This window comes from Callorhinus ursinus, unplaced genomic scaffold (assembly GCF_003265705.2).
Source record: "Callorhinus ursinus isolate GAN/ISIS: 27379988/994484 unplaced genomic scaffold, GSC_fseal_2.0 scaffold18, whole genome shotgun sequence".
Taxonomy (NCBI): domain Eukaryota; kingdom Metazoa; phylum Chordata; class Mammalia; order Carnivora; family Otariidae; genus Callorhinus; species Callorhinus ursinus.
This window is the reverse complement of record NW_027397080.1, coordinates 35,953,996-35,977,300: the sequence shown is the minus strand read 5'-3', so window position 1 is coordinate 35,977,300 and position 23,305 is coordinate 35,953,996. Positions and strand designations below refer to the sequence as shown.

At 57.5% G+C, this 23,305-nt stretch overlaps 1 protein-coding gene across 7 annotated transcripts in view; it reads left to right on the top strand.

Moving 5' to 3' along the window:
- Positions 1-23,305, top strand: part of PRKCZ (protein kinase C zeta) — a 108,153-nt gene that overhangs the window by 84,327 nt on the left and 521 nt on the right. For 6 of the 7 annotated variants that reach the window (XM_025856337.2, XM_073903496.1, XM_073903497.1 and 3 more), the window contains 9 exons: positions 1,074-1,262; positions 4,303-4,400; positions 15,154-15,240; positions 16,431-16,566; positions 16,733-16,820; positions 18,246-18,365; positions 18,968-19,047; positions 19,388-19,477; positions 23,139-23,254. In XM_025856337.2, coding sequence (XP_025712122.1) covers positions 1,074-1,262; positions 4,303-4,400; positions 15,154-15,240; positions 16,431-16,566; positions 16,733-16,820; positions 18,246-18,365; positions 18,968-19,047; positions 19,388-19,477; positions 23,139-23,254 — 1,004 coding nt within the window. Of the gene's footprint in view, positions 1-1,073; positions 1,263-4,302; positions 4,401-15,153; positions 15,241-16,430; positions 16,567-16,732; positions 16,821-18,245; positions 18,366-18,967; positions 19,048-19,387; positions 19,478-20,076; positions 20,252-23,138; positions 23,255-23,305 lie in introns of those variants that run through there. The other variant, XM_073903495.1, reaches the window with a different exon arrangement.

The following is a 23,305-nucleotide window of genomic DNA, read 5'->3' as shown; positions in this document are numbered from 1 at the left end:
CCAAATGGCAGAGTGGGTCCAGGGCTGGCTCTTGAGCTGCAATTTTTGTCAAATTTTATTTTCATAAAACCCTTTATTTGTCTGTTGTACTTTTTCCACATCACTAAGCAGTTCTCCGATTCTTGGAGGACACTGACCAGGTGTCCCACAATTTCGCTCAATTCTGACCCCATCTACCTGGAGCTAGCATCAGACCCCAAGGGCTTAGGCCCACAAGACTGCCCCCCGTCAGAGGCCACTTGCAGGCTAGGTGGTCCCCTGTGCTTCTGACCAACCAGCTATAAATCAGGTTCCCATGACCCTTTCCGCGGGTTCCATTAATTTGCTTGAGCAGCTCACAGAACTCAAGAGAAACATTTTACTTAATAGATTACTAGCTTATGATAAAAGGCTGTATGTAGTTCAGGAACAGCCCGAAGGAAGCGCTGCATGAGGTCAGGGATGGGGGAAGGATACGGAGCTTCCATGCCCTGTCCAGGCACACCGCCACGTGTCCACCAACCAGAAGCCCTCCAGACCCCGTCCTTTGGGGTTTGTTTGGAGACTTCATTACAGAGCCATGATTGATTAAGTCATTGGCCGTCGGAGAATGCACTCAATCCCCGACCCCTCTCCCATCCCCGGAGGTCAGGGGAGAGACTGAGTTCCAAGCTTCTAATCACCTGCTTGGTCCCACCTTTAGGTGGCCTGGGGCTTCTCAAAAGTTGTCTCATTAACATAACATCTGCATCTGGGATGAGTCAGGAGCACTTAGGTACCTCCTGCCTCCACCACAGATACCCTTGCCAGAAATAATTCGTAGGAGGGAAGCTCCTGTTCTTAATCGGATCACCTTTCTCTTTCGTTCTTGGAGCCCCAGCGCGGGGCTGTGGCCGGGCTTTGCAGACACCAGCTAGTTAGGCGTTGTAGCCCCCAGGAAAGCGCTGGTGAGGGAGCCTGTCCTGGGAGCCGGCCCCGGGCTGTGAGGGGGGCGTCTGGGGTGGTCGTGGAGTCAGAGCCTGTGAGCAGAATTGCTCGCAGGGACTTAACCTCCGCAGGGAGTCTTTCCTTTCTCACTTCTCTCTTGTCCTCAGGACCTCAAGCCGGTTATCGATGGGATGGACGGAATCAAAATATCTCAGGGGCTCGGGCTGCAGGACTTCGACCTAATCAGGGTCATCGGGCGTGGGAGCTACGCCAAGGTCCTCCTGGTGCGGCTGAAGAAGAATGATCAGATGTACGCCATGAAGGTGGTGAAGAAGGACCTGGTCCACGATGACGAGGTGAGCGTGGACGCCGGCTCGCGCTCCACTTGGGGTCTTCATCCTGGCTCCCATGCTTCTTTCCTGCCATGGAAGTAAAACGCACATAACAAAATTCACCATTTTAACCATTTTAAAGTATACGTTCATGTGGCGTTTGGTGCAGTCACGATGTGGCACTGCGTCCCCGCCGTCTCATGCCAAGACACGGTCATCCCCCCCCAGAAGGAAACCCTGTGTCCGTGAGTGCCCACCCCCCACGGCCTGCGCCTGGCACCGCTCATCTGCCTTCTGTCTCTGGACTTAGCTTTCCTCGACATTTCCTGTAGAGGGAATCACACTGTGTGGCCCTTGGTGTCTGGCTTCTTGCAATGAGCATCATGTTCCGAGGTTCCTCCACATAGTACGCCTATCAGAACTTCACTGCCCTTTTTTTTTTTTTTTTTAAGATTTTTGTTTGAGATAGAGAGCACGTGTGCATGAGCAGGGGGAGGAGCAGAGGGAGAGGGAGAAGCAGGCTCCCCGCTGAGCAGGGAACCCAGTGCAGGACTCAATCCCAGGGCCCTAGGATCATGACCTGAGCCGAAGGCAGGTGCATAACTGACTGAGCCACCCAGGCTTCCCAGAACTTCATTGCTTTTTATGCCTGAATAATAATCCATTTTATGAGTAGACCACATTTGGTTCATCTCTTGATAGAGATTGGGGTTGCGCTCACCTTTTGGTGACTGTGAGCTGTGCCGTGGTGAATGTTCACGTGTGGGTATTTGTTCAAGTCCCTGTTTCTGGTTCTTGAGGGATTTGCCTAGGAGTGGAGTTGCTGGGTCGTAGAGTTATTCACGCTGACCTATTTGAGGAACCACCGAACCATGCCGGGCAGGTACACCGTTTCACGTTCCCGCCAGCAGCGTGTGAGGGTCCCAGTTTTGCACACCCTTTCCAGGGCTCGCCATTTTCTGGTTTGTGATTGTCGTGACCCTGGTGGGTGAGAAGTGGCACCTCATTGGGTTTGATCCGCATTTCCATAACGACTAGTGATGTTGAGCATCTCTCTGGGCTTCTTGGCTTCATGTACTTCTGGTCTTTTTCTTTCACAGTTGAACGCAGACTCCGTGTCTTAGAAGCAGAGGAAGCACTGACGCATAGGCAGCAATAATGCTGTTGGGCCCCGTAGTACAAGGCAACCTGGTGTCCGTGGGCCCAGCAGACCACAGGAGGGCTCCCCAGCCCTGGCCCAGGCTCATGGTTTGGAGCAAGTAGCTGGGGCTAACCTAGAACTTTTACTTGCCCTACCAGCAGGGTGCATTTGTGCGAGCACAGACTGCCCAGCTGGCCCCTGAGTGCCGAGCTCATGAGTGAGTGGTGCTGCCCACACCTCACAGCTGAGGAGACTAAGGCTCGGGAGGCAGTGGCTTGCTCACATCTTCACGGCTCGTCAGCAGTGCAGCAGGGTGACTCCAGACCCCCTTACTGGAGCCCCGGCCAGCTGGAAAGTTAGTGGGGTGTCTGAGGTCAAGTTTGTAGAACTGAAAGAAAAGGCATTCAGGACACACTCACTGCTTTGGTTCATTCTTGGCATCTTCAGATTGTCCCCTGTGGGCCAAGATGTGGAGGTGGGACTTTTAGGTGATCTCTTGAGAAAAATGTGATTCTAGGAGTCAGTGAGTAGAAGCTGTGTGTGTGCGTGTGTGTGTGTGTGTCCCCATGTCTCCATGTATCATGTGCATGTCTTTGTGCATCTGTGAGAGACCCTGGTGTCTGGGCCGTGGACGTTAGGCCGTAGGGGCACGGCAGTGGGCTGGATGGTGGCCTGCAAAAAGTTATGTCCACATCCTAACCCCTGGAACCTGTGAGTCTGAACTTATTTGGAAATGGGGTCCTTGCAGATGTAATTAAGTTAGGATCTTGGGGAGATCATCCTGGATTATGTAGGTGGGCCGTGAGTCCAATGAGAGGTGTCCTTTTAGAGAAAGGCAGAGAGGAGTTGAGATAGAAGGAAGCAGAGACACACAGGGAAACCCCAGTGTGTAGAGGGAGGCACAGACTTGACTTTGCAGCTTTCCCCAAATTCCAGCGTGGATTGGGAGGGAGACAGCCCTGTGATAGGAGCTGGTGCTCTAGAGATGGGCATGGGACACTGGGGAATCTGCTTAAGCATCCATCCTGTTTCCTTATGTCTTAAGTGGAGATGAAACCCAGCCTCCCAAGGCTGTCACGGGGAGCACATGAGGCAGTGCTTGGAGAGCCTGTAGCTCAGAGGCCAGCACACAGCTGGTGATGGGGGTAGAGATGGTGACAGATGATGGTGATGGTGATGATAATGGTGATGGTGGTGATGATGATGGTAGTGATGATGGTGATAATGATGGTGACGAAGATGGTGATGGTGATGATGGTGATAGTGGTGATGATGGTGGTGATGATGATGATGGTGATGATGATGGTGATGGTGGTGATGATGATGATAGTGGTGGTGATGGTGATGATGATGGTGGTGGTGATGATGGTGGTGGTGATGGTGGTGATAGTGATGGTGGTGATGATGATGATGGTGATGGTGATGGTGGTGATGATGGTGATGGTGATGGTGGTGATAGTGATGGTGGTGATGATGATGATGGTGATGATGATGGTGGTGATGGTGATGATGGTAGTGATGATGGTGGTAGTGGTGATGATAGTGGTGGTGATGGTGATGATGATGGTGGTGGTGATGGTGGTGGTGATGGTGATGATGGTGGTGATAGTGATGGTGGTGATGATGATGGTGGTGATGGTGATGATGCTGGTAGTGATGATGGTGATGATGGTGGTGATGATGGTGATAGTGGTGATGATGATGGTGGTGGTGATGGTGGCGGTGATGGTGATGAACATGACAGTGAGGATGGTAGTGGAGATGAGGATGGTGGTGGTGATCTGTTTCTTAATGGACATTTTCCTTTCCTGTCTGCACTATCTACTTACAAGTAGAGGTGAGAGACATTTCTCTCTTTCCTCCCCTTCTCAAGGATGAAGAGTATTCGGGAGCCTCATTAACATGACCTGGTTTCTATTTCAGGATATTGACTGGGTACAGACAGAGAAGCATGTGTTTGAGCAGGCATCCAGCAACCCTTTCCTGGTCGGCTTACACTCCTGCTTCCAGACAACAAGTCGGTAAGAAAAAAGAGCGTATTTTTAAGATTCTGCTGATTTCTGAATTGAACTGTATGGCGGCTGAGTAGGCATGAGGTTTTCACCATCGTATTAGGGTTCTCTCCATTGCAAGTATGGGTTTGTTTGTTTGGTTTGGTTTGGTTCATCAAACTAACTTTGTTGTTCTCATCAGCTGGTATCTTGTACTAAGTAAATTTTGTGGATTTGAACCTAAATTATTTAATTGCATTTATAAAATATTTATTGAAAACATCCTACTGAGTATAGGAGTAGAGGCACTGGGTTAGGTGTTGGGATGCCATAGTGGGCAGGAGGTGGGTTTCTGTGCTCATGGATATTACCAATAAGTGGAATAAATTAAAAAATACCAGCCACTGTACTTAATAAAACTTTATATTGGAATCCTACTGTTTCAAAAGGCTTGAAAACCACTGGTCTAGGATAGTCATTATATACTCTGTTTAGAATTCTTTTCAGCTCGCTGACTTGAACTCACCCAGTTTGTTTATTTGAAAAAATACCGACTATATTCTGAGTCAGGGTCTTCAAGACCACCCCCAGGTTCAGTGATTTAGCAGAACTCAACAGGACCAGCACATAGTAGGACTCAAGGCTAAGATTTCTTGCCATGAGAGGGTATAAAGCAGAACTGGCAAAGGGAAGAGGCTCATGGGGTGGAGTTGAGAGGAAAGCAGGTGGGAGCTTCCAAGAGTTGGAGTCACACAGACCACAACCGGCCGGCAAGGAATTGTGACCGTTGGCGGTTTTACTGGGGGCTGGCACGTGACAGAATATTCCAGACTCCCAGAAGGAAAACGGGTGTTCAGCATAAACCATATTGTGTACGCACAGCAGACCACTCTTAAGATTCAGGGGAGGTTTTTATCGGTGGAGGGAGCTGTCTACCAGTCAAGTTCCCAGACTCCAGCCAAGGGCCACCTTGCAAGCAGGCCTTTCTGAGGACAACAGTCTCGGTCCGGCTCGTGGTAACTCAGCTCAGCTGTAAATCAGACTGGTGACTGGTACGTCCCCACGAACACGTGCGCCCTCACCTCCCTCCTGACCTTCAGTCCCTTGACCCACCTGACTTGGCTGCCACCTGTGCGTGCAAAGCAGCTGTGGGACAAATGGACTTTCCTCCCGATCTGTAGTTGTCTCCTCCCTGGATCTCACTGATACCGCCTCCTAAACGTGTCTCAGATTCTCCCTTCTCCCCTGCCTGAACCCTGACCACAGCCTCTTTGGGGCATCTGGTCCCTGGGGCTCCCCAGGCTGTCAGTTCCCCCATGTTGGAGTTGAGCCATATTTTGAAAACACAAATCTAAAATGTCTTTCTCCTGCTTCGAAGCTCCTCTGATTACTTACCCAATTGCTTCTGGGATGCAGTCCAGGCCCCTGGGCCTGTGGCTGAGGTTGCTGCGACCAACTCCATCCTGGGTCCCTTCACTCTGTCCATCTTTGTCACGCCGCCAGGTGGGCCCTGCCCTCCCCCACCCCTCCTGCTTCAGAGCTTCTGGAAAGGTCCTGTGGTTGTGTTCCATGCATTCTGCCCGTGCGTCTGTGCAGCTCTGACCAGGGTCTCGGGGAATTCTGGAATATGCCCGAGGGCAGTCGGCCCATCCCAACCCCACACTTCCTGAATGGTGAGATTCCAGAAGACTTTGTTTTGTGGTTGATGGTTGATTTTACTATATGAACTCGTCAGGGTGTGGGTGTAAAAGGGTCAGACTTTCAACGTCACTCATGTCTCTGTTGCCCAGAGCATAGCACTTTCTGTCCCCGGAGATGGTCTGCCTGTCACGTTCCCAGGTGCACTAAGTAGAACTGAAAACAAGTTCGTCCCTTCGGTGTTTGTGTGTGACCCTATGACACAGCCTCTCTGCTTTACCAGACTGACGCGTAGATTTGTTTACAACGTTCACGAGGGGAGGTCACATCCCAGGACATCAAGTTTGTCTCTTATTTTTACAGGATCTGTCAGTCTGTCTAGAAGCTCTAAACACCTGGTTAGTCGGGATAGGGTGTCTCTCCTGGGCCGTTTTTATGTGCCTGCTTTGACCCCAACTGTGTGTATGTGCCTGTGTCCCCAGCCCGTGGTGCACTCCTGGAGAGAGCAGGGTGGCGCTGAGTGCGCTTGTGCCCCGAGCATTTGCTTGGTACCTGACACCTTGTAGGCAGTCACGCTGCTTAAAAAATACTTTTTAAGGTACAGTCATGTTCTTGGTACAAGTACACAGTGAACACATGTCGCATTCTTTGTGACTCATGAATCAGTGAGGGTTGCAGATGTTACAGCCAGCTCGGAGGGACGCTCAAGGTCCTGCACGTGCCTGAGCAGGCTGCAGCATGGGGACACACATGCACTGGCCACAGGGCTGGAGCCAGGAGCCAGGGTGTCGGGGGGCTGGACCCGGGGTGTCTTGGTGGGGCTGGAGTGGGGAGCTGGGGTGTCCGGGGGGCTGGAGTCAGGAGTCGGGGTCTCCGGGGGGCTGGAGCTGGGAGTCGGGGTGTCCGGGGGGCTGGAGCCGGGAATCGGGGTGTCTGGGGGGCTGGAGCAGACGGGCTACGCTGCGTGGCTGTGCACAGGCGTCTTGGGCATGGCTGCTCACAGAGTCAGGAAGTCTCTGAGAAGCCCACAGGAACAGAGCCTGGGAGGCGCTCATGCACACAGCACTCAGTTTTTCCTGAGGTCTGGAGCCACAGCTGGGGTGCAGGCCCAGCCCTCCTCTTGTCAGCTGTGCGACCTCGGAGCAACCTGCCTGTACCCCAGTCTCCTCTGGGAAAGGGGAGCAGCAGGGACACTGCCTCTTAGGGTCGCTGCAGGGATTAGTAAGATGTTAAAATGTTAACAGCAAGGCCCAGCTCATGGTGAACCGTTGATAGAATGCGCCTCTGTGGGCGCCTGGGTGGCTCAGTTGGTTGAGCGACTGCCTTCGGCTCAGGTCATGATCCTGGAGTCCCGGGATCGAGTGCCACATCGGGCTCCCTGCTCGGCGGGGAGTCTGCTTCTCCCTCTGACCCTCTTCCCTCTCGTGCTCTCTGTCTCTCATTCTCTCTCTCTCAAATAAATAAATAAAATCTTTAAAAAAAAAAAAAAGAATGCGCCTCTGTGAGGGCCTTGCCCATGTTGGCGCTGGGCCTTTGAACAGATGCACCGCTGGGCTGTGTCCCCCGTCACGGTCGGGGGGTGATTAGCACTGTGCCCACAAACCCTCACGGCCAGCAGGACACCCACAGGGACTGGAGTCGTGAAATGTGATGAGGCCCCAGCAAGCAGGGGTGTGGGCAGCTGCAGGGACCGGACACGTGGGGGGGAGCTCCGCCTGGCGGGGGTACGCATGGCCGCCGCCTCGGCTCCTGGCCTGTGGGAGGGGTGTAGGCTCCGCCTAGAGCACGCTGTCCTGAGGCCTTGCCGTGGGCCTGTCTCCAGGGGCCGCGGAGCCCGACCTGCCACACCTGCAGACAGACAGGACGACCAACCACCAGAGCCGAGCCTGGTGCTGGGGGGCAGCTGCGGTAGAAGTCTGCCAAATGAGCCGGCAGCTTGCACTGAGCGCGATCGTTGCCAGGGCCTCAGGATGGGGAGAAAGAAAGGTTTCTTTTCTCTCCCCTTCAAATCCAGCGCCCACCCTGGTCGGCTGCGTTCTGTGCTCACAGCTACATAGGATCCCCGGGTTTTAGTCAGCATTGTGTCGCCACACACAGCATAAAACAGGTGTTTCTAACACAAGATAAACATCTGCGTTGTGGAAGAACATGCTCCACAGCACACAGACGGCCCATCCTTCCCAGACAATGGCCAGGATGAAAATTAACTACAAAATTGCTTCTGTTTGAGCTATTCTGGGAAAAATGGGCTAAAGATTGTAGCTGAGGTGACTATTTTAGCAAGTCCCCCCATAAAATTGCAGTTTGGGGACATTTCTCGCACTTAGCATGATCTCAGATCTCAGATGAGCAAGCTGCCATTAAAATATTTACAGTTGGCTCACTGCTTTGAGATATACGACCTTTTAACTGTGTGCCTCGAGTTATCATATTACACCCATTTAGTGTGGAACATGTGCTCACTGTCTAAAAAAGAGCGGACCTGTTACACCTTGTTTGTTAATGAAAGAGCTCCATGCGCTGTGTGCTGACTTCGGCACTTGAGTGAATTGTTCTTGGTTCAAAGTGGCATCTGGATATTAAATGCCACTTAGCCGGTGCTGTTCTGTGTGTTCTTCCTTATAAAGTACACCTGAACACTTGCCTACAGTTCCAGAGAGACCTCAGCTGGGCTCAGGCACGGCCCCGGCCCAGGGAGGGACCCGGTGCTCCAGTGCGGGCGTGGGAATGTGGTGAAGGAGCAGCGTGTGGCGAGGCGGACAGGGATGAGTCCCAGAGGAGGTGGTGTGTGTTCACAAGGAGGAGACAGGGGCTTGGAGATGTGAGGGTCATCCTGGAGCTATCCACAACCGCGTGGGCTCCAGGGAAACTGAGGCCCCGCTGCCCGGTCCCTAGGAGGACTGGCAGTGTAGGGTCCAGACACGGGCACATGGAGGCCTGGAAGGAAGCCTCAGAGCGGAGCTGAGGACGGTATGTGTCGCCTGATGCCAAGGAGTGGGTGGCAGGATGCCCCAAGCAACACCGCGGTGGAGATCTCGGGGCGGAAGTGAGGGTCTGCACACGGAGAGCTGGGGGACACTGGGGTCGGCGTGAGCACCTGCCCAGCGGGTGGTTGTGGATACGGTGGCCGCTGGAGGAGGTCGGGCCTCGAGTGGGGGTGATAGTAGACGTGCGGAGAGGCAGGTGAGCGGAGACATGGCCGGGTCAAGCCTCCGGGGGGCTCAAAGGAAAACCGAGTCTCTCGGGGCCTCTGCTAGTGGAGGGAGGCCATGAGCGCAGCAGGAATCATCTGAGACCTCGGGCGTCCGTGTGAGCACATGAGTCACTGCACCTTCAAAACACAATAAATTTGTTAAAGTCATAATTTAATCGAAGCCCAGAATAGAAGGAGCAGACGTTGAGTGACAGGCAGCAGAGTGCGTGCGGGGTGTCGGTTCAGCCTCTGTTCTGAGGCGCGGTGGTGATGCCAAAGCCCTGAGTTTGCTCCCGTTCCATCTGGCTTGCCTAAAACGGCCAAGATTCGGTCCCAGCCCCCAGGCTCCCAGGGCAGGGTGGCTAGGGCCGCGGACAACCCAGCCTGGGGGGCATCATGGGGAGGAAGGATTCTTCCGTCCCGAGTGGCCTGGGACTCACTGCGGCAGTTAGGAGATTTCGGAGGGGTTTGCCTGACTTCTGCAAGTACATGTAGACGGCGCAGCTCTTAGAAACACTGCGGTGGCCGTCGACGCATTGTCCCAAAACCCTGAGCAGGGACGGACCCTCAGGGACTGGCCTCCATCCACTGGGGACCGCACACCACTCTCACGTGCGAGCAGGTGGTGTGTCTTCCTGATCCGGAGGCAACTGGCCGCACTGGGGCAGACGTGTTCTTGCCATATGCGTGGAGCGGAAGAGCATGGCTGCGGGCCCTGCTCTGTAGCGTCCTGGGACTGTGCCGACCGGACGTGGAGGCCTGACTGGGATGAGACCGTGGGCCCCCTCGTGTCCTCGCCCAGGACAGGCCTCGGGCAGGCATGAGGGCCCAGACGAGAGGGGCTCCTTTTGTTGAGGAAATTGTCCGGGCGGACCTAAACTGTGCTTTTGCCAACTACCTGGTGACATCAGAAACCCCATGAAAGAATAGATTCTTTTAAAAACTTGATGCAGTTTTATTTTTGTTCTTCTTTATTTTAAGCAATCTCTACGCCCAACGTGGGGCTCAGACTCACGAGCCCGAGGTCAAGCATCGCGCGCTGCTCCGACCAAGCCGGCCAGGCGCCCCTGTGCAATTGTACGGTGCAGGGAAGCGCCCGGGGGAGGTCCCTCTGCAGATGCGCGGTGCCCGGTGTGTCGCTGCCCTTGTTTTGCATCTTGTGTCTCCCTTGTTGCTCCTTACTTTTCAATGTGGGTAACATTTTAGTCATGCAGAGTCTTCACTTCCTGGCATAATGTCTGTCCTGAGCACTCGTCACTCATTTCCGCTGAATTCTTTCCTCCCAGCAGAGCGGCCAGCACCTCGTGTGCGGCTCCCGTGTCCGCGTTGTGCTCGGTGCCTCCTGAGCCGGGCGGTGGTTCTCCTGGGTTTTCAGGTGTGCAGTTAGGACGTCGGTAGACGGATGAACCCTCCTTTCCAGCCCATGCCTGCTTACTGGTCTCCGATGACACGGCCTGTGCCTACTGCATGCGGTGGCTGGTGGTGGCCGGCAAGCCTGGCTTCTTCCTGACCTCGTGGGAACGTCCTGGTGTTTGCACCGTGAGTGCACCATCGGCTGTGGTGGGAAAAGCAGAACCAAACAGCCCTGCAGGTTTTAGACAGGCAGCCTTGGCATTTGTTACCACAAGAGGCTGTAGGAGGTTGGGGACAGCAGAGACCCATGTCCCCACCTGCGGCTGCCACACTGGGATCCACAGAAGAGGTGCGCGCCCCCTGCCCGCCAAGCTGCTGGACACAGGAGCCATCCCCTCCTGCCCCTTGAACGCCTGTCGCCTGGTCTCCTCCAGGGCCCCCTGTGGCCAAGGAGCCGGGGGCGGGGGGTGCAGCTTGCAGGCTCTCAGCCCCAGTAGTTGGCAGAAGGCTCTAGATAGGCTGAGAGAGGACAGGCCAGGACCCGGCTGGGAGAGTCATTCAGGACATTTACATCGATTTCTCGTTTACTGTCAGGAAAGAACGTGGAAGTGTTTCCAAAGTCTTCTCGCCTGGAGGGAGGTGGTTGTGATGGGTTTGAGTCCTCAGGGCTCCTAAACCCGTGAGTTGCCCCATCACGAAGTGTAACTAGTGTTGATGGACGCTCGACTCCCTGGGAGGCTGGGCCGCTCTCCGCATTTCGTTCCCCTTCTGTGCTTTTAGACTCCGTTTACGGATGGTTCATATGCGGGTTTCCGCTAATGCTCATTCCGGTTTTGATCTGTACTCTCTCTCTTGCGCAGTCTTTACTGGATTTTTGAATTTTCTCATTTGTTCTCTAGAACATTCTGAGTTGCACTGGGACGACTAGGGCCTGGGGTTTGGGGAGAGGAGCTACCCCTCTTACCTCCCAGTTTTGTGAACATGAAGCTCACGTCTTCCTGGTGCTGACGTTCCCACCCGGACCCTCCTGGAGCTGCTCCACTGTGTTGGTCGTTCGTGGTTTGCTCCATTACGTGGTCAGGTGGCATCCTGAGTCCAGAGGGGGCCGGGGGTTGCCTTCCCCTTTCCCGTTCGAGGGCGCCTGCCCCGCCTTGGCCCCAGCTTACCGGGGCCAGCCTCGCCTCAAGGCCCCCAAATATTGGGGGGGGTGTCCTGGCGTTTTTCCTCTCTGGGCGGACCTGAGGCCTGGCTGGCCGTCTCTGGATCTGGCAGATCTCTTTGGGCAACCTAAACCCTTCTGCTGCCCCCGCTTTGTCAGCTTCCTGTCTGCCAGCAGCCTCCTCTGGTCTCTGACCCGTCCGGTCCCATTGCAACAGGCTTGCCTCTCCTCTGTCCCCCGAGCGTCTTCTCCGTCCTCATCGGACAGTTCCCTTGGGGGGCAGGCACCCCTGTGATGTGGGGGTGGTACCTGCCGGTGGGGGTTCTGAGCGTGGGTTCTGGATTCACCCACTTTGTCTGGTGTCAGGTCTTACAGCGACTGTGATCCTGAGAAGGCCCCTCACCTCTCCGGTGCCCCCGCTTCCCCGTCTGGCTCGTAGTCTCTGGGTTAAACGTTAATGCACAGACGTGCTGAGTCTACAGCCTGAGGTTCAGGGAGGGCTGTAAAAGCTGTTCTCGTGTTGTGTACTAGCAGTTGGCACTTTTTCTCAAAGGGCCAGATAGTATTTTCACCTCTGAGGACCACGCGCTTTGTGTCGGAAGTATTCGTCGTGGTGCAAAGACAGCCATACACGGTCCGTGACGATAGACACATGCAGTAAAACTTTATTTACAAACAGGTGGCGGACTGGACATGACCAGCTCCTGGTTTATAGCATCACCTGTTGACCTGAGCATACTCTTGTCTTACGGTATCGGTCTTTCCCTCTGAGCCGATGTGTGGGGGCTGGGTACTTTATTCCATGGTGGGGGGAGGGGGGCAGGGGTGATGTGGGGGAGGGTGTGGTAGGTCCTCGGCCCTAAGGAGCAAGTCCGCATCCGGCTCTCGCCCGGGGGTTCTGTGAGTGCCCTCCTATGCCCACGTTTATTCCAGCCAGCAGGGGCCGCAGCCCCCAGGTTCCCGTCTGGGTGACCAGGGGCGGGGGGGTTAGGAACTGACCCCACTCCACAGCCCTGCTTCTTTCCCTTCCTGGTGCAGCGTCCGAGCAGACTGTGGGAGAGTCTGGCCTAGTGCGGCCATCTGAGCTTGGCGGGCAGCCCCGGGCCTCTGGACCCGTCACCCTCCTCCTTCCGGGTTGGGTGTGGCCACGTGACCCAGGGCCATGGGTACAAGGACACGTGCCGTTCCCAAGCCACGCCGTGAACTGCCGCATATGCCAGGCGCCCCCGAGCAGGAGGTGAACCCCACGGGGCTCAGCCATGGACACGGCAGCCAGCCCTGAGTCACACGGAGCATCATCGTCAGAGAATCAGCGTCGCGTGGTTCTGGTACAGTTTTGCTCTGAAGAAATGTCAAAAGTAGTCTTAAGGTTTATCTGTAGGCCAAAAAAAGAAGAAAAGCAAACCAAAAGCCTTATGTTTGCAGCCTCCGTGGAAAGAAAACCAAGGTCCTCCGCTGTGACTGGGCGATAAACTTTGCCAAGTGAACAAATCCCTTGATCAGGGGCTTCCTGGGACAGGGGACCAACCCCCCCCCAAATGCCCATGGTAGGCTTTCCCCCGGATAGGAAACAAAACTTCCTTTGCTTCCACTTCTCTACATTTTGAAACGCCCCCTTCATTTTTCAGCTCCCTAAGGCTGTCGATATTTTCCCAGAATTTGTGTGTTTTGTTATTTTCTCTGGAAGTGGTGTCAGGTTTATCCCTGTTACGGAAAGGCACCACCAAAGTGGGCCAGCAGCCCTGGAGGCGCTTCCTGGGAGCGCAGCGTCGGGGTGCACGCCTCTTCTCCGGGAGGGCAGGTTCTCAAGCGAGCCGCGCCAACTGGGGACACAGTTCCTGGTCGTTGTGGAAAATCTCTGTCCTGTGCTCTGAAGTCACTCTAAGAGTTTTGAATAAATGCACTCTTTTTAATACTTTGGCTAACTGTTAGGTCCGAGGTCTCTCTGCGGGGGTGATGACCACCTCGCTTCCCCACGGTGGCTGGCAGGATTGGACGTGCACGAGCAGACACTCTGCCAAGGGCAGATGGTACATATTTTCCGTCTCTCACGCCTACTGTCGTGTGAATGCCGCCACACACAACACGTATGTGAGCGGGCGTAGCTCTGTGCCGGCAAAGCTTTACGGACGCAGGTGAATGAATCCTGGGGAGGTCAAGCTCTCTTTGCCCTTCCAGACACATCCTCTGGAGGCAGGGTAGCAGAACGAGGGCCGAAGGAGTTGCTCCTCACTGGCCGAGAGGGTCACGGCTGCTCGCTTGGGGTCTAGGCCCGTTTCCATCTGCGTGTTGACGGATTTCAGGTTGTCGCTCTTGTAAGCATGCATGAGAACCTCCGTGGGTGGCCTCAGCTCGTGTACTCACTCAAATAAAGTGACCCCCGTCTTCCCGGCGGCCGTGAGGGCGGGGCACCTGTGACCCACCAGCCGACCCCGTCAGCTGTCTGCACTCACTCCCACTGCCCACCCAGAGGAACCGTGAGCTGCCCTCAGCAGGATATTTCTGGAAGAGTGTGCCTGAATTTAATTTTGAAAATGGCATCTCATTGAACTCGAGAAAGATGTCGCATAGAAGGATCCACGTGGTAGAGTGTTTGGAGACGGGGATGGTGTGTGGTCCCAGTTCCTTAGTCACGAGGTCACACAGGGTCACAAAGGGTCACATTGGCCCACCCTGGCCCCAGCTGCCCCCAGGCCTTCTCCCTGCCTCCAAGTCACCCCTGCGCTGGGACAGTCCATCCAATGGCCAGGCTCCAGCCTGCAGCCCCACCCCCTTCTTTCCGCCCTAGTGTCCAGACCTCTGCAAGCTTGTCGGCTGTCCTCAGCGCCTCCTTAGTGCCCTGCCCCCACCCAAGCCACCGGGGCAGCCCTGGGGACAGAGCACCTCCTGTGCCTCCCTGGGGTCCATCCAGACTCGGTGGGCAGAGCAGTCACTCGACAGACATGACCACCCCCTCCCCTGGCCCGTGCACCTGCTCTCCTGGGCCCCGCGGCCTCCAGGGTGGTCCCGCAGCTCCGTATCCTGCCCCTGCCCTGCCGGCCCCGTGGGGAGGACATGGGCTTCTGTGCTGGGGGGCATGAGCGGCTGAACGGGAATTGTCATGTGTGCTCTCGGTCAGGTTCCCTACGTCAGGATCAGAACTGATCAGAACAAGAGACCCAGTGGGCAGGATCTCTTGACGTCCTCCAGGATGATGCCCCAGGGATCTGGGTGCCGAGCCCGACTTCTCAGCCCGGGCTGCTTTCCTCACCAGCCTGGGCCGGGCTCGGCGACCCTGGGCACCTCCCTGCTTCGGCCTCACCGGAGGAGAGCTGACCTGACAGCACCAAGCTTGGTTTGCCCCGGTCCTGGGGCTTCCCCACGCTGCGCCTGCTTCCAGCAAGGTCCGGTGCGGACCGCATGGGGTCTCAGCCCCCACTGCTCTCTCTCTCTCCCTTCAGGCTCTTCCTGGTCATAGAGTACGTCAATGGCGGGGACCTCATGTTCCATATGCAGAGACAGAGGAAGCTTCCGGAGGAGCACGCCAGGTGGGTGCCATGCTGGTGGGCGGGCAGGCACAGGCCGGGCAGCGGGGCCTCTCCTCGGAGGCCAGCAGTGAGCTGGAAGGGAGGTGGAGTCCGGGGGGCCATGGCAGGGAGGACGCCAGTGTCCCCTGCAGTGTGGCTCAGGGGTCCACAATTATGGAAGAGAGGAGGATGCTCCTGGGGGAGACAGTGCCCAATGGCACCGCACATGGTTCTGCCTTTTTCCTGTTTCCAAAACCAGGGAGGGGCGGGGGCGGGGGGCATACATTTTGGCTGTAAACTCCCCTAAGTGGGCATTGGGCCACTTCTGGTTCTGGTTACATGGATGCAAAGCAGGGCACTGGCCCTCGGAGAAGAAGAACCTGTTTCTGTTTAGGTGACAGTGACCCTAAGGGCCACCCGCCCTCCCACCGCCGCCGCCTCGGGGCCCACTCTGCCTGGGGTTCCGCAGGGGCTCCTTGCTTCCTCGCCTAAAACACCTCCATGCAGTTTTGTGAGTCACCTTAGGTCCTTTCTGGGAAAGGCAGGTAGTAAGTCAGGCATCGCTCACTCCCCACACACGAGCATTTTCATTTTTAATTGTGGACAGAACATAAAATTCACTGTGCTAGCCCTTTGCGAGTGCACGGCTCAGCAGCGTAAAGCACATTCACACAGTGGTGCGCCTGACGCCACCGTCCGTCTCCGGAACATTCCATCTTCCCGGACTGACGCTCTGCCCCCATGAGACACTGGCCCCCCAGCCTCCCCAGTCCCCGCTGCGACCTCCTGAGGGGGAATCCGACGGCATCTGTCCTTCTAGGACTGGCTCATGTCACTGAGTGGAGCGTCCGCAAGGTCCATCCGTGTCGCAGCAGGGCTCAGTACCCCGTTGTGTGGAGGGGCCACGCTTGCTTGTCCGTCCATCCAGCGATGGGCACCTGGGTGGTCTCCACCTTTGGCCACAGTGAACGGTGCAGTTATGGACGGAGCTGTGCACATGTCTTCAAGACCCTATCTCATGTGTTTAGTTGTCCTAGTAGGCACAGGAATGTTGGTGATACTATTCCCATTTTATTGATGACAAAGCCGAGGGTCAGAGGGTATAACAACATGCTCTTGGTCACTTCATCAGCGGCATCCCCCCAGCTCCTACTCTGCCCGCACGGGCCTCCCACCCAAGCTCCCTGTTGGGCTCTCTCTGCTGCCCCCAGATTCTACGCTGCTGAGATCTGTATTGCTCTCAACTTCCTCCATGAGCGAGGGATCATCTACCGGGATCTGAAACTGGACAACGTCCTCCTCGACGCTGACGGCCACATCAAGTTAACAGACTACGGCATGTGCAAGGCGAGTATGCGGTCCGTGGGTGACGCCCCTGCGTGGTCAGAGGTGCCCAGCACCCGGTCACCGCGGCTCCAGGGGGCCCAGGGGCCTCGCGTTCAGGGTCCTGAGCCGGCTTTCTCTGAGACACATCGTCCCACCGATGAGGGGTTAACCGACTTTGTCCCCACAGGAAGGCCTGGGCCCTGGTGACACGACCAGCACTTTCTGCGGAACCCCAAATTACATCGCCCCAGAAATCCTGCGGGGGGAGGAGTATGGTGAGTGGGGCTGTCGGGCGGGCGGGGGAGCTGCTCGCTGGCACCCGGCAGGCAGATGCAGATGCAGATGAGGACAGCCCCTGGGCCCTGGAGGCATGCTCTTCTCAGGGATGTGGTCCCGGAGCAGAGGGGACCAGGTGGCCCGGGGCTGACCCTGCCAGGGGTCCTAACCCGGACTCTGGGGCCCGAGCCCAGTAGCCAGGGAGAGCGGTTTTATTGACTGATTACACCTGAAATACACACCCCTCACTTTGTTCCCGGCCCCTGTCACCGTCTGGCCTCAGCCCTTATTCGAACCTATGTGGCCCCTGTCTGTCCTCCTGGGTGTCCACTCACGCGTCCCCAGGTGGAGGGACTGGATAGCATTCCTTTTATCAAGGAGCCCTAAGCGGTGGGGAAGGAGGCAAAGCCACACACACGTACACGAGTGCCGCCAGCTTGCGTGCCGCCCCCATCGGTGGGGGAGTGACCGAGGGGGACAGGTTAACCCGCCTGCAGCGCCTGCGGACTGCGTTTCTGCCCCTCCGCTTTCTCTGGGTTTGAAACAAAAATAAGATCGCTCTGTGTGCACGTGTGTGTGGTGCATGTGCATGAGTGTGAAGTGCCATGTGCGATGCAGGCTTGTGCGTGTGTGCACACCCCACACACTCGTGTGTCCTAGTGTTTTCAGTGAAGCATGTCACAAATACACCATCAGATATTTTTAAACATTTTCTTTGCATTAAAATGGGGGCTTGCTAGGTGGGCAGGTCACTTGCTCTCTCGGGTCAGAGGCGCCTGCCAGGCTGCTACCCCCGTGTCACTGAGGAGCCAGACAGGGAGGGACAGATGGCAGATGGGCAGACCGGGATCGGGCGTCCAGAAGCCGGTCTGGGCCGGGGGGTTCCGTATGGGATGGGGCGACAGCTCCGGAGAGCCTAAGGGGCCGCGGGCACAACTGAAGCCAGGCTCTCCCACTCCCATTCCCCGGTGCCATAAAGTGCACCCTGAAAGAGCAACTGCAGGAGAACGTGGGAAAGACTGCTTGCGGCCTTCAAGAAGGGGAGTGTTCAAATTTAGGTAGGAAGCCAAAGGAGAGGGAAAAGGATGGTTGCCCCACAGGCTCGCTCAGCTTCCCAAGTCTGCGCAGCCAGAGGGTGGGCCACAGGCTGGACGAAAAAGCGGGATGACAGTCTGGAAAACCAGCAGAGAGCCAGCAAGAGGGTACACGGCCCTGATGTGGAAACAGCTTTGCAACTAGTTAAGGAAAAAAAAAAGACACAGGCCCCAGGACGGTGGGCAGAGGGGAGGCCAGGCCGCCCAGGGCACGTCGGGGCACCGGGCCCAGCGCTGGCCAGAGCTGTGCCCGCGGCCGCGCTCCCCTGCCTCCCCACTGCGTAGAGCCCCTGCCGACCGCCCGCGGCCGGGCCTGTGCCGTCCCCCCAGGCTTCAGCGTGGACTGGTGGGCGCTGGGGGTTCTGATGTTTGAGATGATGGCCGGACGCTCCCCCTTTGACATCATCACCGACAACCCCGACATGAACACCGAGGACTACCTTTTCCAAGGTGTGTGGGCCACCAGGTGTTTCCCGAGGCTTCAGGTGCCACCCCCCGGGGCTGTGCGTTCAGGTCTCCCCCCCCCCCCCCCCCGACCTGCCCGTCCCCACACACCCGCTCTCGGGGAAGCAAGGACGGGGTTGGGGAAGCGGGAGCGGCGGTGGTGTGGGGGCCGGTTCACCGGGAAAGACAGCCTGTCCTGATTTAGCCCAGACTCCTTCCTGCCGCCGCCAGGTGTGCACCCTGGAGGCGTGGGTGGGCAGGGCCCCGGTTAGGGCTCCTTGCCACCTGCAGGTGCCGAATTCCCTGCCCCTGGGATGCGGGCGCCCAGGAACGCGGTCGTCCCCGCAGCGCCCTCTGGTGGTCCTGTGCAGAGGCGCCCTCGTCCGTGAGGCCGCTGCAGGATCCGGGGCACGTCCGGGGCGGGGGGGTGGGGGCCCCTCTGTGGCAGAGAGACCCTGCTGCATGCTGGGAGCAGGGGCCAGGGGCCGCTCCTGCCCGGAAGGGGTTTCGAGAGCCCTGCAGACCGCCCAGCTCCCGGCTGGGCAGAGCAAACAGCAGGGAGCGTCGGGAGGGAACCGGGCTTCTCACCAGGGTCCCACTCGTTGCAGTAATCCTGGAGAAGCCCATCCGGATCCCCCGATTCCTCTCCGTGAAAGCCTCCCACGTCCTGAAAGGATTTTTAAACAAGGTACACACCTGTGGCCGCCGAGAGGGCCGTCCCTCCCGCGTGTGGCTGCCCGGGCTGCTGCGGGACCCGGGGCGGAGGGGGGGGGGGGGCTCTGCTTCCCGACCGGACCTCTGCCTGTGCTTCGGCGTCTTCGGTCATACTTGCCAAAACAGAACGAGAAATTGTGCCCAAGAGAAATTCAGTGAAGGTACCGTCTGCTCTCAGCTGGGTGCTGAGGTGGCGGAGGGCATGCGGTGAAGCTCTTACGTCACAGAGGGAAGGGAAGCTGCGTGTCCTCTGGCTGTGAATCCGGGCTGCTTTGCTCCATACTGACTGGTCCTTATTGAACTCTGACCCCTAGGACCCCAAGGAGAGGCTCGGCTGCCGGCCACAGACGGGATTTTCCGATATCAAGTCTCACGCATTCTTCCGCAGCATAGACTGGGACCTGGTAAAGCGCGGGGACCCGTTTGCTGTCCCCCCCCACCCCGGGGAGGGCTGGGATGAAGGGTGTGGCGGGGCCGCCCTCTGGGGCCCTGGGGCAGGTCCTGCCTCGGTGTCCCCACCACGTGCTGTGCTGCCCGGGGGTCCGGCTGGGGAGGTCCTTCATCTGTGAGCACGCCGCCTGGTTGAGTCTGTGTAAAATCCACTGGTGGGAGCCGGTTTCATGGTGGGTTTCCCAGAACCTACCCTTGTTGGTCCCATCTTGGGCCGCGGTGAGCAGTGAAGGACACAAGCCCTTTCCACTTTAGCACCCTGGTTCCTGGTACTAGAGGAAGATTGAACTGAATTTGGTTCACAACATATAACTGGCTGCAGAGTTACTGAAATATAACCTTTAAATGGTGCTCCTGAGACAAAGGAGATTAGCTAGCTAATTAAGTGAACATTGACCTTTAGCTCAAACTAGATCGGAGGAAAGCCCCGCTCTGGGCAGTGTTGCGTCCCCCCCTCCCGAGGCTGTGGAGGCCTGCGGCCAGTGCTGAGGCCCGCCGGGGGCGGGGCAGCTCTCATCCACTCCCTCTGGTCACTGTCACTTTCCACCCACAGGACTGTCGTCTGCGCATTTGTGGGGTCGCGGTGAGGAGCGCGCTCAGACCACGCGCCCACCCCGCCCACACCCAGCCCTGTCCAGGCCGCGGCTGGGTGATTTCAAAACACAATCCAGCGTCCTCTCCCTTGGAGTTATTAGACACAAATACTTAGAACAATATTCAGAGCACAGGTACTTTTTAATTAAGAAAAAGACTTTGAGGGGCGCCTGGCTGGCTCAGTCGGTGGAGCGTGCAGCTCTTGGTCTCAGGGTCGTGTGTTCAAGTCCCACGTTGGGTGTAGAGCTTACTCAAAAAACAAAAGAGAAACTGACTTTGATTGGTCCGCTAGCACAAGGGAGGGGAAATTAAGACTTGGGCTGGTTTCTGACCATTATCTGTACAGTTTGGGACACCTGGCCTGGAGGAAAGTGCCTGGCGTCCACAACCCCCGGGCCACACTGAGCCTCCGTGGCCCACGTATTGACGGGCCGAGCCCACGGCAGTGCCTCGGGGGTTCTGCAAAGCGCAGCCCCCAGCACTCGCTAGGCAGGTGTCATCCCGCTGAGCTGGAAAAGGCCTTCGTAGATACCTTGCCCACGGTCGCGGGGCTCTAGCCAGATGCCGGGCCTCGGTGAGAGTCCTCAGTGGCCTGTGACGCCGCATCCGCTGAGGGTGGCATCTGGCCATCTCTGGTCAGTGCATCCTTGCTGGAAACACTGTTCTCAAGTGCACCCTGCATTTGCCGTGATCAGAAGGCCAAGGGTTGATGGCGTGCGTGTGAAATGATGAGAGTGCTCTTCTACGAGCAGTGTCCACATTCATAAGCCACATCCAGACCCCAGTCGGTCGGGGAAGGCGCAGGTGGTCCCCTAGGGGACATGGGGGCCTGCGGGCCCCCCCGTGGCTCTGCGGAGTGAGCGACCACCCGCTCGGCCGCTGCCGTTGCTGACGTGCCTGAGCGAGAGGACACGTACTGCATGAGGCGGCCCGCGGTGCTCGAGGGGATGCTGTTTTCGGTGGGAGGGACGTGCAGATAGTGGAGGGGAAGAAGCATTTTGATAAAATGGGTGCTGGGGTCCCTCTGCCCTCACAGGGCGGCTCCTGGAATTCCCTCGCTGCCCCCACGGCCGGGAGAGCAGGGTCCAGCAGTCTCTGCCTCGCACACACCTGGTGGGGCGCTCATCACCCGGAGCTGGGGAAACAGACTAGTGGACAGGAGAAGCCCCGCTGGGAGATGCGGTCACCCTGGACCCCACTCTGCCTCTCCCACCCAGGCCTCAGACACTCAGCCTCCAGTGTCTGGGCCTCTGCCCCCCCGCAGGACGGGACCGCTCCCTGCCCAGCCTTGCCAATGGCAGCCTCCTCTGTCCAGGGACTTCCTGCTTCCTCTCCGGCTTCACGGAGCCCCCGAGGCCCCCGGCACCCTCTGCGGGGCAGCCCACCACCCTTGCCTCCTTCAGGCCCTCAGAACTGGAGCCTGCCTGGCCGCCACGCACGTCCCTTCCAGCATCCTCTCTGCTCACACCGACTCCGCCCAGTGGCGGCCTGTCCCGGGGCGACGTCCAGGTGGCACTGTTCTTGCTCACTGCTTTTGACTGAGGAAAGGAGGTGACGCTTGTGAGACACTTGGAGGGAGGCTGAGCAGCCTCACGCCCTCAGACCAGAGGATGGGGCCCTGGGATGGGGGGTGGGCGTGGAGGACCCCGGGAGAGCTGCTTGCTTCAGACCCAGCTCCACTTGCCCCTTGGGTCTGCTGCGACTTGCTATTTAAATCTTAAAGCAGCTGAGACCTAAGGTGGGGAAATGGCTTAAGACGTGCCCCCCGCCCAACTTTTTATCAGAAAAGATTGCATATAAAAGAACACGGGTAATTGTGTATAAAAGGTGAGAAGCAACAAGGACAGGGCCTTGGTCCCCACGCACACGGGTGACCCGCTCTGCCTGCAGGGACAGCCCGTCCTCCCTGCCACATGCCCTCTCCTGCCCGGGGACCGGATGCTGTGCCAGCCGCGTCCCTGTGCATGTCGGGCAGCCGGCAGGAAGGACTTGTCCGTGTCTGCGACATACCCATGTCCTCCACTTGCCAAAGTGGGGCCCGAGCCGCTCACGTCCCACGCCCACTCTGCTTCTGTTATAACTGGGACAGCTCGCCACGTCGGCCTTGGACGGTTCCAGGCCTGTGCGGGGACGTGTGGAGCCCCATGCGGGCAGGCGTGCCCAGGCTCAGCCCTACCAAGGGCCCAACAGGCCTGGGCAGCGTGCTGCGTGCTTCCTCTCGCTTGGCCTCACGCGTGGTTATGCGGCAGGGAGGGGACCCAGCACGATGGCTCCACGGGGCAGGGGCCCGTGTCTCTTGCTCACGGCTCGGTGTTCTTGGGGACGTGCCTGGCCCAACACGGGCACAGCACACACCCGGTGGGGGTGGGGGGGGCGGCTTGCGTGTGTCATAGAGGGACTGAGCGAGCAGGCCCTCACTGTCCTCGCCCGCGTGACGTGCCGCTGAGGGGTCCCTGGCCTGGGCACTCCACCCTCTGGCACAAGCGTGTCTTAGCCCCATAAAGGGTGAGTTGGAAGTCAGAGTCTGGATCCTGAGAAGCCCTGTTTCCTGCCTGACGAGCATCCCTTGTGACTAGAAACAAGAGGGTCAGTTACGGCTTTTCGGGGAGGAAGGTCCCGGCGGGACAGGGGCTCACCAAGCAGCGGCGTGGGCAGCGGCGTCCCTGCCGAGTCCGAGCTCCCTTACGACCAGGGTTCCAAGTTGTAAGAAAGAAAACACTCCCGAGACCAGCCTGGTTTGGCTTCAGCGGCCGGGCTGTGTGGGTGCAGACGCCCAGCTGGCTCTGTCCTGGGTACAGGGCCCACGTGGCCCATGCTGCCAGCATTTCTAAACTCAGGATTTTTCTGGCTTCAGATGCTTTCTCCTAGACTTGTTTTAAGGGAAGAGAAAACTAGCTTTCAAATACAGGACATGTGTAAACACGGGAGTGTCTTCCTATTCCGTTCTGTGGTTTAGGTCCCTGCGAAAACCCAAGAGATGACAAACAGTATCAGTCTGACTTCTTGCCTTGTTCTTCCCAGTTGGAGAAGAAGCAGGCCCTTCCGCCATTCCAGCCCCAGATAACCGACGAGTACGGTCTGGACAACTTCGACACCCAGTTCACCAGCGAGCCTGTGCAGCTGACCCCAGATGATGAGTAAGGCCTGGGGGCGGGTTGGGGGGGGGCGGCCGGGGGGGCCGGCCCGGG